This window comes from Lottia gigantea (assembly GCF_000327385.1).
Source record: "Lottia gigantea unplaced genomic scaffold LOTGIsca_54, whole genome shotgun sequence".
NCBI classification, from domain to species: Eukaryota; Metazoa; Mollusca; class Gastropoda; family Lottiidae; genus Lottia; species Lottia gigantea.
In genome coordinates this window covers 430,503-444,093 of record NW_008709848.1, presented here as the reverse complement: position 1 = coordinate 444,093, position 13,591 = coordinate 430,503, and the positions used below count along the sequence as shown (strand labels likewise).

At 33.1% G+C, this 13,591-nt stretch overlaps 1 protein-coding gene across 1 annotated transcript; it reads right to left on the bottom strand.

Annotated features, from left to right (window-relative positions):
* Positions 1-521: 521 nt before the first annotated feature.
* LOTGIDRAFT_219490 (hypothetical protein) lies at positions 522-5,455 on the bottom strand. Its single transcript, XM_009062892.1, has 9 exons — positions 5,290-5,455; positions 3,626-3,701; positions 3,153-3,247; positions 2,804-2,917; positions 2,392-2,482; positions 1,821-1,969; positions 1,380-1,557; positions 958-1,070; positions 522-692 (listed from the first exon to the last, which is right to left on the bottom strand). Exons 1-9 carry the CDS (start codon positions 5,293-5,295, stop codon positions 567-569), a joined length of 948 nt encoding a protein of 315 aa, XP_009061140.1. The 5' UTR covers positions 5,296-5,455; the 3' UTR covers positions 522-566.
* Positions 5,456-13,591: the final 8,136 nt, after the last annotated feature.

Below are 13,591 nucleotides of genomic sequence, written 5' to 3'. Positions count from 1 at the left end.
TATTTTCTTCAACTGTTTTGTCGATCTATTGGATTATTATCCTATAGGAGTCAATATTTAAATTTTGGTTCAGGATTACTTCCCTTGGAATAGTACTTGGATAGCTTATAGATTTTGTTGGGGCAGAATGTGTATTAATTGTTTTCTAAAGAGATATCATTGATGACCTCCCTTGATATTTGTTTTCAAAGAGGATTTATTGATCGTTAATATAATTACCTCCTTTAAACTTTGAATAATATTGATGTAAGTCTTTGAAATGGGACTTGGACATTGTATTGTGGTTTCTGGTGTATTTTTTTCATAGATATTACGCCTTCATGAAAGACTAGTGTACATTTTCAACACTATAACCTATTTGTGACAGTGTCGAAAATATAGTACCCAAATCTAGCATTTTGTGTCATTTTTAACAGGATATTGCATCACCTCCTATTTCTTTGTTAAATAACCAATAAAATAACCTATGGACTATCTATCACAGGGCCTTCCATAAAGTAGCAGGTGCCCACCATACTCGCTGCAGGTAACAATATTTTATTAAAAACATAATACTATAATGTAAATTAGGAAGCATTTACAATAGCCTGTAACATATTCTTATAATCTCCACCACATTCACTAGCTATAGCATCATTTAAAGACGTTTCATATTTAGCTTGGTATGCTTCTTTTATTTCTTGTAGATCAACCTGAAACAAAATGGGATGAGATGTAGTTTAAATAAAACACAATCAAAAGCGCACTAATAGAGAACTGGTAGTAAAACAATAAGCATATTTGATATAAGAACTTGGTTTCTTTATGATACTTCGTTCCAGATGATACTTGGCCCACTTTCATGACAATGATCTTTACCAATTTCGTGCTAAGGGAGGACTCAAGGTCACCGTCACCGCTTTTCATACCGACTGGACCAAGTTATTTCATTTCTTTATCGAATCAAACTGCACTTACCTCACTTCGAGAGACGACGATTCGAATCAAATCATTGTCATTGGTTCCTAGTCCAGAAAAACTACTCTTTAACCTGTCTGCGAAAAACCCTGGTAGATCTTTAGCACTGGCAACTGAAAATAACCAACAAGCACTTGATCATGAGGTTGCTAATATAGCACCCTTTTCATCAGATTAAAAGATTAATTTGAGGAAAAGATTGCCGTTTTTCATCTACCTAACAAAGCAGAATAAATCAATGTGATAATTTGACTACGAACGAGAACACGAGAAGACCAGTATGGGTAGCCATCAACCAATATTATCACCAGCCGTTGCATTTTGTCTCGTTTTGCCATTTACATCCGCTACTAATTTTTGATTTATGGTACAAAACGTGGTTAGATTGTTATTCTTTTATTTTAATTCCAGTTCCAACTTACTGATGGCTAAATAACCCCTCTTTAAGGATCCACTGCATTCATTTTCAATTGCCTCCTCCATGGACGTTCCTGTAAACTCTTCATAGTTCTTGATAGTTTCCCTGAGCTGCGGCAAGCTTCTTAAACATAAAATGGCGTTCATTTCGGCTTCTTCTGTACCCCATACACCAGCTCCAGCCTAATGAAAGAATAGAAATTGTAATAATTTTAATTTGTTCGTCACAAAAGGTGATTGTTAAGTAGGTAGTTTAACATCTACGAGCAGTACAGACAGCAGAGACGGGGTTAATCATAAATAATTGATTCCTCACCCAACCTAGAATCATACAGAACAAAGGGACTGAGGTAAAGAGTTGGAGAACTGCAGAAAATGAGCAGAATAAGAACACATTTAAGAATGTTTTCTAATAGTATATATTGTTGAAGTAAAATTCAACAAACCTCGTGAAAAGCTTTTGCATCTTCAATAGCTTTATCATAGTCAACATCTGGGTTCTCATCTCGTGCACCGGAACATAGAGAAACCATCAATCTGCCAAAATAACCACCGGTATCTGACATCAGATCATCCTCTAGCTCACTCTCAAACTCTGAAATAAATGGTACATGTACTTGGTACATGTTTAAACAGTGATGGTTCAAGGAACCTTGTCTCTACGGTAATGGTACAAAGAACTTTGTCCGTCCAGTGATGGTACAAGAACCCTTTTCTACAGTAATAGTACAGACCTTATCTAGGCAGTGATGGCACAAGGAACCTTGTTTGAATAGTGATGGTAGAAGGAATCCCATTAGATCAATGATGGTACAAAGGACAAGGAACATTGTTTGGTCAGTGATTCAACAAGTAACGATGATGGTACAAACGACCTTGTCTGGACAGCGTTGGTTCCAGAACCCTGCCAGGACAATGATGGTTCAAGTAACCTTGTTCAGAAGGAATGATGGTTCCATATCAATATACCATGTCATATACGCTGTCCAAATATACAAATTTTTCACTGAAATTTACCTTCCTTGTATTTTTCTTTAATTTCTGCTATTTCATCATTATTTCTAGTTGCCATGATTTCTATTAATATCGTCTCATCTGTACCGGCTCCCTACAAACAACATATTACATGCAATATAAACTAAGTTTCTGATAAATATAAACATCAGGGGTAAGGCTAACTCTGGTGCCGCGATCATGAGTTTGGAGGAAATGAATTTCAATAGATACCCTTTTGCTGTTAGTTTATCTGGAATAATGACAAATGTGGACTTGCATTTCATCATCGTTCACATTGTGGATCTTTAATCTCCCCGTAGAACTTCGGCAATAATACTGACCTGATGCAAGACAGATCGCTGCATAGGTACTGGAGAATCCAGGTTGTTTCAAAACATCTTAAACAAGAAGACATAAGAAGAGATATTCTTACCGATAAGGCATAGTGAAGTTGACGAGCGTCATATACTCGAGGTGGTGTCATTAGACCTACTGTTACTTCTTCTAAGTCTCCTCGTAATTCAGACTTTAGGTCGTCTACTAGGTCCTGAAATTTGGATTAAAATGGCGTGCAGATTGTATAGAAAGATCCAAATCTCCTCCGATCCAGACATAACAGCATTGTGTTATTCGCCAGACGGCGTGAAACATTGTTATTTTATATCCAAGCATTTTCTGTTGATGACTCAAACGATATCATATACATTATTATATGGCAACATAATGACAGTATTCTGTTGTGAGAATGCATCTGTTGGTCATCAAAATGTTATTTTAAATACCTTTCCATAAGCTGCCTTGAAGGCTTCTCGTAATTCCTGTCTCTGAGCATTGGTATGACCGACAATAGTAGCTATAATCTGATCTTCATCCGTTCCTGCAAGACAAATTTAATCGTTTATGAGGTAACTATTTTAGTAATTGTTGCAAGCTCCTTGTCAGTTTGTGTCCCAAGGTTGTTCCTACGCGTTTGCATTCGATAGAACTGATCAAAATTTCTCATATTGACCTAATCAAGAAACCAGAAATGACTTGGAGAAGTTCTCGTCCCTTCCTAGAGAAAAGCAACCACTTTCTGCTTCACAGCTTCCAATTGTTCTTAAGTAACAGCCAGAGATATCTCCCATAGTAACAACTAAAGCAGAAGGAGTCTCATGATGTGCTCATCTGCAAATGTTGACAGGCAATGTGATTTCAATTACTTTATACAATGAAATGAATTCGAAATCAAATTCGTCAGCAAACATTAACTTACCAAAACCTTTCATGGAATTACGAAGACACTCGACAATTGCTGCAGTATCGAAATCATCATTACCAACGATTGTTCCCTTAAATCAGAAGAGAGGGAATACGATTACAATTATACTGAAAGTATATGCTTTATGCTGTAGCATTTACAATTTGATCTGAAATAAATCTTAGTCAACAAATAATCATTTAAAATTTAAATAGATCTTCTGGTTGGATGTAAAAAATCATACCATTTCTACTGTCAGAGAATTTCATCTATAGTACTACCAGGATAAAGGTCAAACTTTGATATTTTTAGCCTAGAATTATCGGCCACCTGTTTCATAAATGTAATTACAGCAATACATTTAGATCTATGAATAGATTAATTCACCTACTCATTAGTGAACAGATTAACATAAGTATCTGATGTGTAGCGTAGCATTATAACGATAATATAATACATTTATACAAAGTTCAGTAAAACTAATGATACGTTTTGTGTTTATTTATTCATTAACATACGATGTTGGTTTTTTAGTGAAGATAACGAATAAGAAAGCAAAAGATTATCAGGAAATCTTCAACAACACATCATAACCTGATATCCGCCTTTTTTGATAAAAATACCTTTGGGCATAGATACAGGGATAATCCTTCTTATCAGAGATTTCCCGCTAATAAAACAAATAGATTCTTTCTGGGCGTGGCTATCAGAAATCCGTTCATCGCACCATTTCTGTGATCCAATGGATTTTTGGTATTTGTTGGCAGTGACACATCTATTGGGGAGGGTGGAGGGAGGGGAGTGCCATTTCAGTTTCAAATTTCTTATTCTTTGCCTCCCTGGGCAATTATTCCCTCGAAATGATTCATAGAAACGTCACCTTTGGTTGGATGGGGATGGGTGGTTTAGGGTAACTGAGAGATAGGGAAGAAGAGTACGTTAAAGGTCTTTGCAGCAATTACACTATGCTTAGTTGTTTATTGCCAACATATCATTCAGCCACGTTTTTTTTTAAAAAAAAACCTGACTCATCATTTTGTGTTCTGAATGTCGTTCGCCTTTTAAAAAGAAAATTTATGTGGACAACCACTTTTAGACAAACCATAAGGTTTTTTTTTTATATAGGCTAAGTTAGGCCTACGTTAATAGACCAGTTTTAAATGAAATCATATTTAGATTATTCACCACTTTCCTGTTAACGTGCTACATTTTCGTGACTAGGTTTTTACTAACACAGGAAACGGATCTTACTCTGCAAGATTACACACAAAACGTATATACAAGTGGCATGAAAACCATGAATATAGTGAATACACTGTATAGTTATATGCAGTGTTCTGTGGTAAGAATATGAATATAGAGATTCATTATATAGCTGTTCAGTGCAAAATGATTCGGAAAAGTTAAATATGACCCCTCTTCGCCTTCCACGCATTAGTCTTGTAAAAATCATCGTTACATCCTTTTCAAAATTTACAAATATCTCATAAATCTACATCATGTGATCAAATACTTCACCGTGTAATATATAATTTATTAGAAAAACATATATTAACTGTGAATATGCATGCCAATTCATTTGATAGAACCTGTTATATTACTCAGGTAATGTATATGCAGAACACACCTTTCAATACGATATGTAAATCAGACGGTTTAATATAAACTCTAATTCTTACCGGCATTGTTGAAGTTGGTTCCTGGGTTAGGTAAGAATATGAGAAAGGTTAAATCTGATTGAATATATCACCTCTCTCCTAGATTAACCTACAGTCTGACTTCTACTATAAACATAAACTATTCATACAAACAACTAGTCACATGACTTCCTCTAACTAACATTTTACTCAGGCTAGTTGTGTTCAGACAGGTTCTAAAGTACGTTAAAGGGATGTTACTATGGAGTAATCAGTCTATGCCTCTTAATAAATTCAAGGGATTGAACAAAAGAATACGACAGTGGACAATGACAGGATATCAAAATTAACATACAGATTGATAGTAATTTAAAAGGATTAATACTAAATAATATAACAATTACAAGTTCTCAGTATGTTAAAGGGATTGTTACTATAAAATGAACCACTGCCAGATTTTCTGTTTAAGGGAACGATACTAAGAAATAAATAATGACGGGTTCAGTCATTTTAAAGGGGTTATAACTCGAGTGATCCTAAAAAAAAAAAATAATTCCCATAACAATGTTCTCTGGTCACTCAACTGATCTACAAAGCCGACTTTTGGTCTTACATGATACAATAACACGTCAAAATTGGCATTATTATTTTATGTGCTGAAAGCAGAAAAAAACTATTAATTCGGAGTCTCGACTATATTTTCTTTGGCAAACTTTTAAGCAATATCGGTGTCAAATATGTCGAATGTAACTTTTATCATTTCATATTTGCTTAATGACTTTATCATTTCATAATTTCCGTACAGTAATAGATGCCTCTAAATGAAATCATATCAAATTGTATAAAATTAGTCTAAGTTACATCCCTTGATATAATGGTCAAATCTACAATCGACTAACTCTATGTCTGCAGCATATATTATATATTCCAAGTTATTTTCTAATTGAAACTACTGCTTGGTCGTCTCCAAATAATATCAGTAGTGACAATTTTATTACCAATACTAGAAGTTAAACATCCAATGCTCCCAGGGACTGATGTGCAATTTTATTTTTGACTAATCATACTTTAGTCTCAGAAACGTTTTTTTTTTTATCGCTGAGCCAATCAGTCAATAGTGTGCACAGCTCACCGTCGAAATTTGAGCCTTCGAATCTGAGTGGTCTAGAATTATCTAGAATCTGTCCGTTTAAGTTTTTGTCTTCCTGTAATTAAAGGGGCACAACTATACATTGTGTACTACAGACTGTAAATAATTCCTAGTGTATTTCATTTCTTACAACATATAAGACATCAATGGTTCAATTTTCAAAAGACAGAAAGTTCAGGGCATTATTAAGAATCACAACATAATCACAGCTTATATTTAGACAACTTGATTGAAATTTCGTGTTGACTTGGACACCAACCCAATCATCTACATAAGTACCTCCACTGACTAAGATACAGCGTTTGTAGTCTGTAGTATACTCTATTTTAAAAAACAGCATAGAACAGAGTTACCTCCCATGTATTGATAAATGGCAAAATTATTCAGGAAATAACTATTCGTTCTAAAGGCAATTTGTCCATTAAAACCGTCTAAGTCATTGCATGTAGTAAAACTTTAGAAAAACACTATGAAATGAAAATATAAATGAAAAACAGAGGTAAATAATGCAAACAGTAATTAAATTTGACCAAAGTATAGGGACCAAACATCGACGATTTACGTTACCTAATCGTGCGATAAGACAAAAATTTTGTCATATTTATATGATACAAAAATTGTTACAATGATGTGAACTTTGTTCTGGTTGAGTTCGTTTCTATCGAATGGATCGACTACCTTGACGAAAACATTTCGGATTATATGATAATCTTCCAAATAAATATAACATAAGTGGTTAAATAAACAAATAAATAAATTTCATCCAAATCAATAATTTTCAAAAAGAATGAAGAGAATGAAAAGTAGGAAATGTCTTTATGGTTTTTGATGAACGAGTTATGTGGTTTTTTAGGAGACCCCAGCTGGTCTGTTTGTGATGGAATAATCTTAGCTCCATTATCAACCTCAAGATAAGGCTCAAATTTCATCCCTAATCTAACCCTCTCGTCACCAATCCCGACCCCACTCATAGCTCATACCTTATTAACAGATATGACAGTGGATAGAAAAGTCACTTTTGTTAGAAAAAGTAATAATTCATTTTATCAGTTGAAACGTGGCGAATCTTTTTCTTAAAAACTGGAAAATGATCAATCGTTGATATAACGGCGAGTTGTGTATAATTTATAGCTTTGAATTTGTCAAAAACGTTTGCTCCTTCAAGATTAATTGGCCAAGAGCGAGAAATTATCACAAGTTACTATCGTGAAATTTAACATGGATTAATGGCTTTTCAGTTGAGGAGAGAATTTTGAAAAATAATTCATGTGGATATTCATCTAATGAGTAACTGGTAATTTTGTAATCAACCTCTTGTGTCATTTCATAGCTCCCTTATGACGTGATTTTCACATTTCAACATCTCTTAAAAACTTCCTATGATTCATCTGGTATTATTTTTCTTTTAATTCCAAATTATTACTATTTGTTAGAGTATAGCCTCCGTTTTAATAGAATTTTTATATATACAAATAAAACGTAAAGGCTTCCTGCTATGGCAATCTGATATTTGAAATGGGTTTCCTCCCTTGCACCATTTGACTCTATGACTTTAACACTGAACCAAAGGCGTTGCAAGTTTACTGTAATAATGCTGAAAAGGGTCGCAGTTTCAGTTTTTTCTTTCTGAAAAGGACAGGAATAGTTGTGAGTTTATTGTAATCTTTCTGAAAAGGACAGGAATAGTTGTGAGTTTATTGTAATCTTTCTGAAAAGGACAGGAATAGTTGTGAGTTTATTGTAATCTTTCTGAAAAGGACAGGAATAGTTATGAGTTTATTGTAATCTTTCTGAAAAGGACAGGAATAGTTGTGAGTTTAGTGTAATCTTTCTGAAAAGGACAGGAATAGTTGTGAGTTTATTATAATCTTTCTGAAAAGGACAGGAATAGTTATGAGTTTAGTGTAATCTTTCTGAAAAGGACAAGAATAGTTGTGAGTTTATTGTAATTTTTCTGAAAAGGACAGGAATAGTTGTGAGTTTATTGTAATCTTTCTGAAAAGGACAGGAATAGTTGTGAGTTTATTGTAATCTTTCTGAAAAGGACAGGAATAGTTGTGAGTTAATTGTAATCGTTCTGAAAAGGACAAGAATAGTTGTGAGTTTATTGTAATTTTTCTGAAAAGGACAGGAATAGTTGTGAGTTAATTGTAATCGTTCTGAAAAGGACAGGAATAGTTGTGAGTTTATTGTAATCTTTCTGAAAAGGACAGGAATAGTTGTGAGTTTATTATAATCTTTCTGAAAAGGACAGGAATAGTTGTGAGTTTATTATAATCTTTCTGAAAAGGACATGAATAGTTGTGAGTTAATTGTAATCTTTCTGAAAAGGACAGGAATAGTTGTGAGTTTATTGTAATCTTTCTGAAAAGGACAAGAATAGTTGTGAGTTTATTGTAATCTTTCTGACAAGGACAAGAATAGTTGTGAGTTTATTATAATCTTTCTGAAAAGGACAGGAATAGTTGTGAGTTTATTATAATCTTTCTGAAAAGGACAGGAATAGTTATGAGTTTATTATAATCTTTCTGAAAAGGACAGGAATAGTTGTGAGTTTATTGTAATCTTTCTGATAAAGGACAAGTTTGTAATAACCATTCGAGGGCTGAGTAAGGGGGCCACCAGGCAACTTTCCAACGGTTTATTGTAATGGTACATGTATATATAATATTCTTCTGTATATACTCTGAATTATCCATGATGTTTTTTTGTTTTTTTTGATCATTTCAAGTCTGTTTGGTCGATTTTGGTTGTATTGTGAACTCCGAAAGTTTATTATCAATTTGGGAGGTACCTTTTGTTTTTTGTGTTCCTCTATACGCTCAATGCTATTGCTACAATATATTTACAAAGTATTTACATTGTCTACCAGCTTACACGGAGTTTAATCGTTAGAATATGCCTTTCCCTGAAGGAAATCATTTTTTATGACAGTATTTTAAATAGGTAATAACCACCCTGTAAAATATACTACCATATGCTGTGAATATTGGTTCACATTTATAATGAGGTGATAATAATGCCAATTAAAATCTTCAACCTTCACTTTCAAAAGTTTGTTATAACTTATTGCACCCGGGTGTAAGAAACTTAAAAACCTTTGATGCCTGAAACTTGACTTAAAATATTAAAACCACGTGTTTTTTGATCTACTAACAGCAGTATTTCACTGATTTGTTACGTGCAGTTTAAGCTGTATTTTGAACCTTTTGACTGAAAAGTGTTTCAATATCTTTTTAATCGGACGATAAAACTATAAACATTTCGACCCCTATTTCGCCCATTATTATCTGAAAGATTGAAGTTTGTCATGGAAAATTCAGATATACCTGTTTGTTGGCGATTTTCAGATCATGAATATCTTAACTAGTTGTTTTACTCCAATCCACGATATCTCTTCAATGGCAAGAATTGTAAGCGCATGATGTTGAGCTGTATTGATTTGTCGTAAATCTGTGATCGTCTATCAAGCTTTTGAAAACATATCCCTAAACATGTAGACCTACATAACATATCATATCAATAATTGATGACATAATTGAAATCAAAACGTGGTAAATAGACAGGGTTAAAAGAACATGCACCAACATACATTACAGTTCTCATCACATATTTGTGGATGAGATCAACATATAGAGTTTTCACGAAGTCGACGAGTTATTGAAGAACAAAGGTTCTTTGAGAAGATGTTAAAGATGTTATGGTAAGAGTAAGATAAGACTTGGTGTACAATATAAAACATATCATCAGCTTATCACATTGTGCACTTAAATTCTTCAGGTATTCCCTCTACTTGATTTCAAAACTTGATTTCAAAAATGTTTAATTGTTCTTGGAGTATGCCATTTTTTTATACAGTCGGATGGTAAATGCTTATACCACCGTATTCTATATATTCAGAATTTATAAAGACAAGAGTGTATCACACTTTGTTATTTTTTGTACATCCGGAATGTTTTTAGACTTTTGTGCATCCCACTTTCACAACTTTGGACCTAAGGCCTAATATTAGGACCATCTAAGGGCAGTACTAGATTTGTTAAAGGGACAGGTAGACCATTTTTTGACCAATTATACATTAGTCTCAGAAACTGGAATTGTTTAAACTGATCTAATCGGTAATAGCGCCCACAGCTCACCAGTCGAAATTTGAGCTTTCAAATCCATGTGTGTCCAGAATTATCTGCGTTTGAATGTTAAAATGACGACTCGTCAATTGAAGATACTCTGTGATATATAGAAAAGACATATATAGAGATAGTGAATAAAATTCCTAGTTTGAAGTATTTTTAAAGGAATTATGTGATTTTCATATATTTCTAGTACTTCTGAAGACCAATATCAACCCTCCAAAATGGCCCACCTATCCCTTTAACGTCCAATTTAGTGAACAAAGGGTCAACATGGGGCCTGAACTGATCTAAAATGCAAAAATGTACAATGGGTTTCAGTTAAATTTCAGGAATAAGTGATATCGGTTGTTGATATCATGCAGTTCCAGAACCTTTCATTAATTTAATTTATACAGTGTTATAAATTTAAAACATATTTAAGACTGAAAATGGTTCTACAACTTTTTAAAAATTGTCAACAGGGCGTATAAGTGTTCCATATAGAATCAGATTGCAGCACTTAAAACATGATGTATATTATTAAAAGATGGTCTTTCATCTCAGTGAGTGCTCTACGTGACATACTTCATCTATCATATTATCATAACATGCATTTGTAAACTTAAAAATACACACATTTTATTACATTTTATACTCTTATAACCGAAAGAACCCAAATGTCAGAAGTTGTGATTACAAAATATACACAACCGACCTTCTCTACTCAGATGTATGGAATATTTGACTGACCCCTCATAAATCATGGAATAAATACACCCAACTTTATAATACCTGTTTGAACCTGAAAATGATATTAATCTGTAATAGATTAAACAGTTATTATTTTAAGATTCCTGGCCAATATCAAGTCTTTTATCACCATCGTACTCCATAACTGACATGCGTAGACGTAACATTGAAAAAGTATTTTGTAATATCAAATTATCAATTTAAATCTGGGAAAATAACGAAAGGAAGAATTCTGATCAACAACAAATTCCAATGTCCATAAAAAAAATAATAAAAAAATAAATAAATAAACAAAAATAAAAATAAAATTTACATGTTTATGAATAGCGAACAGACCTTGCGTTTGATTTTAAGATTTTAAAAGGTAATACATGAATAAGGCTACTATTATTTTCAAATTCTACAAATTACACAACACCGCCTCTTAATGTCTTAATAGGTCAGTTCCAAATATGGTCGCAATTATGCAAGATACTAACGAGCATCTGAATAGAAAATTACCCGGATGTGATTGACAGTTGTAAATGATATTAGAAAATACTGTCAGCTGAAATTGTGGTTTTTAAAAGGTTATCAACAATACTCAAAGCGATAACAAATAAGATAGAAAGAAATTAAAGGATCAAACTTGTTATATTTGTGTCATTAATGTAATTTCTCTTCTTATCTGCCTTAATTTAGTCATACTAATGATTAGCTCAAATTATCCAGTCTAATGTAATATATATTTTAAGTAATCTCTGCGGTCTGGTTAGTTCGAGATTAGCTAATGATCCTGTAACAAGAGTCTAAAAATGGTAGTGTCTAGTTCCAGTGCATTTATACTGATTAATTTTTAATATTTCATGAAGGATACCATCTTTTTTTCTATCTCTTATGCACAATAACTCTTCCTAAACTGACAGCTCTAATCCTTTTACGTCGGGTCGCTACGGAAATTGATAGGGTCAGGGAAAGATCACTCTCGTATCTTCACCTCACACAGCGCCTTTTTCACCTTCACCACAAAAGAGCGAACTGTCAAATTTTGTGAATAATTCAGAAAGGCAATTTATCAAAATTAGCTATTATGATCTGACTTCCTTTCCGGAATTAGTTACATGGCAGAGTATAAAGATATTACCATATGGTCTAATCTAGAATATAATCCATGATAGGCCTTCTGTGATATTAAAAATACAAGATTAAAATCAGAAATTAAATTACCCCGTGGAAATCTGATTACCGTTTTAGAAATTCGAAATTTAACCCAAAAATTTAACGACATGTATTGATATTAGGCTACCATTCTGATTAAAAACAGTTCACGACAATTCGTTTCGTTAATGTTTGCATTGAACCCACAGAAAATTAACGTAGCGAATTATTTCTTATCAAATTATTGCTAATTATAGGTGTGGCGTTGAGAATTTTCTATTTTTCGCAAAGGGTTATTATTAATAAATCATTTGATATTTGTTTCAAATGAAATTAATTTGATTCTCATATCACGATAAAATCTTTCATATTTCATACAGAAACGACAAAAAATGATATTGGGGAGGGTTAGAACGAGTTCGTTAAGCGACCTTAATTAATCTAAACCATGAATCAATGTCGAGGGGGTGAGTGAAACAGCCATATTAACGCTGATCAGAGTTGTTAATTACTGTTAATGAATCAACATTCAGTCATATAGGTAGAGCTCTAGGTCATGTGGGTTACAATAATATCAAACATAACGACAAATTAGCAACAAAATCAGAATTAGGGTGGAAAGGTTAGGGCAGTATAGAATATTATGACATTTTCGACTCCAATCTAGAGTTTCGGGGGCAATCGGGTTATGTTGAAATTACCCAAGTTTTCCATTCCAGAGAACGGTGATGATGAACTAAAAGTCTGGTAGGTGGAAGTTCATGTCTGTCTTATTAAATTGCAGTAAATTAGAAAATTTTGGGAATAACGTTAAACCTCTGAAAAGCTGGATACTTATTCCATTTTGCTTTATCCAGGATAACCATTAAACCGTTGTTCTAGTCCCATTTGTGTGTATCTATCTCATGTTGGATGGAAGACTTTGAATAAATTGTGGGGAATTATTTAAGAAACGTTTTATTATAAAATTCAAATTCAATATTTCAAAAATTGTTTTCAGGCATCTCATAATTGACATCACTTTATATTATATTAATAATCAAAATCATTTGTTTTGTTCTGCTGTTGATTGTAAATTTTTATCGTAAATTTGTAAATTTCTATTTGATGTTAGATATCGCTTTGGCCGCATACATAATATATACATACGATAATATATTAACGGGTGTTTCAAGCAATAAACAACAAGACAAAT

Bases quoted from the DNA above. Each gene is read 5' to 3' on its own strand.
- LOTGIDRAFT_219490 (XM_009062892.1), bottom strand. The intron at 3,248-3,625 runs GTAAGTTAATGT...TTTGTCTTGCAG, and splicing joins TAATTCCATGAAAGGTTTTG to GAACGGATGAAGATCAGATT. The intron at 2,918-3,152 runs GTATTTAAAATA...TCCAAATTTCAG, and splicing joins TCAAGGCAGCTTATGGAAAG to GACCTAGTAGACGACCTAAA.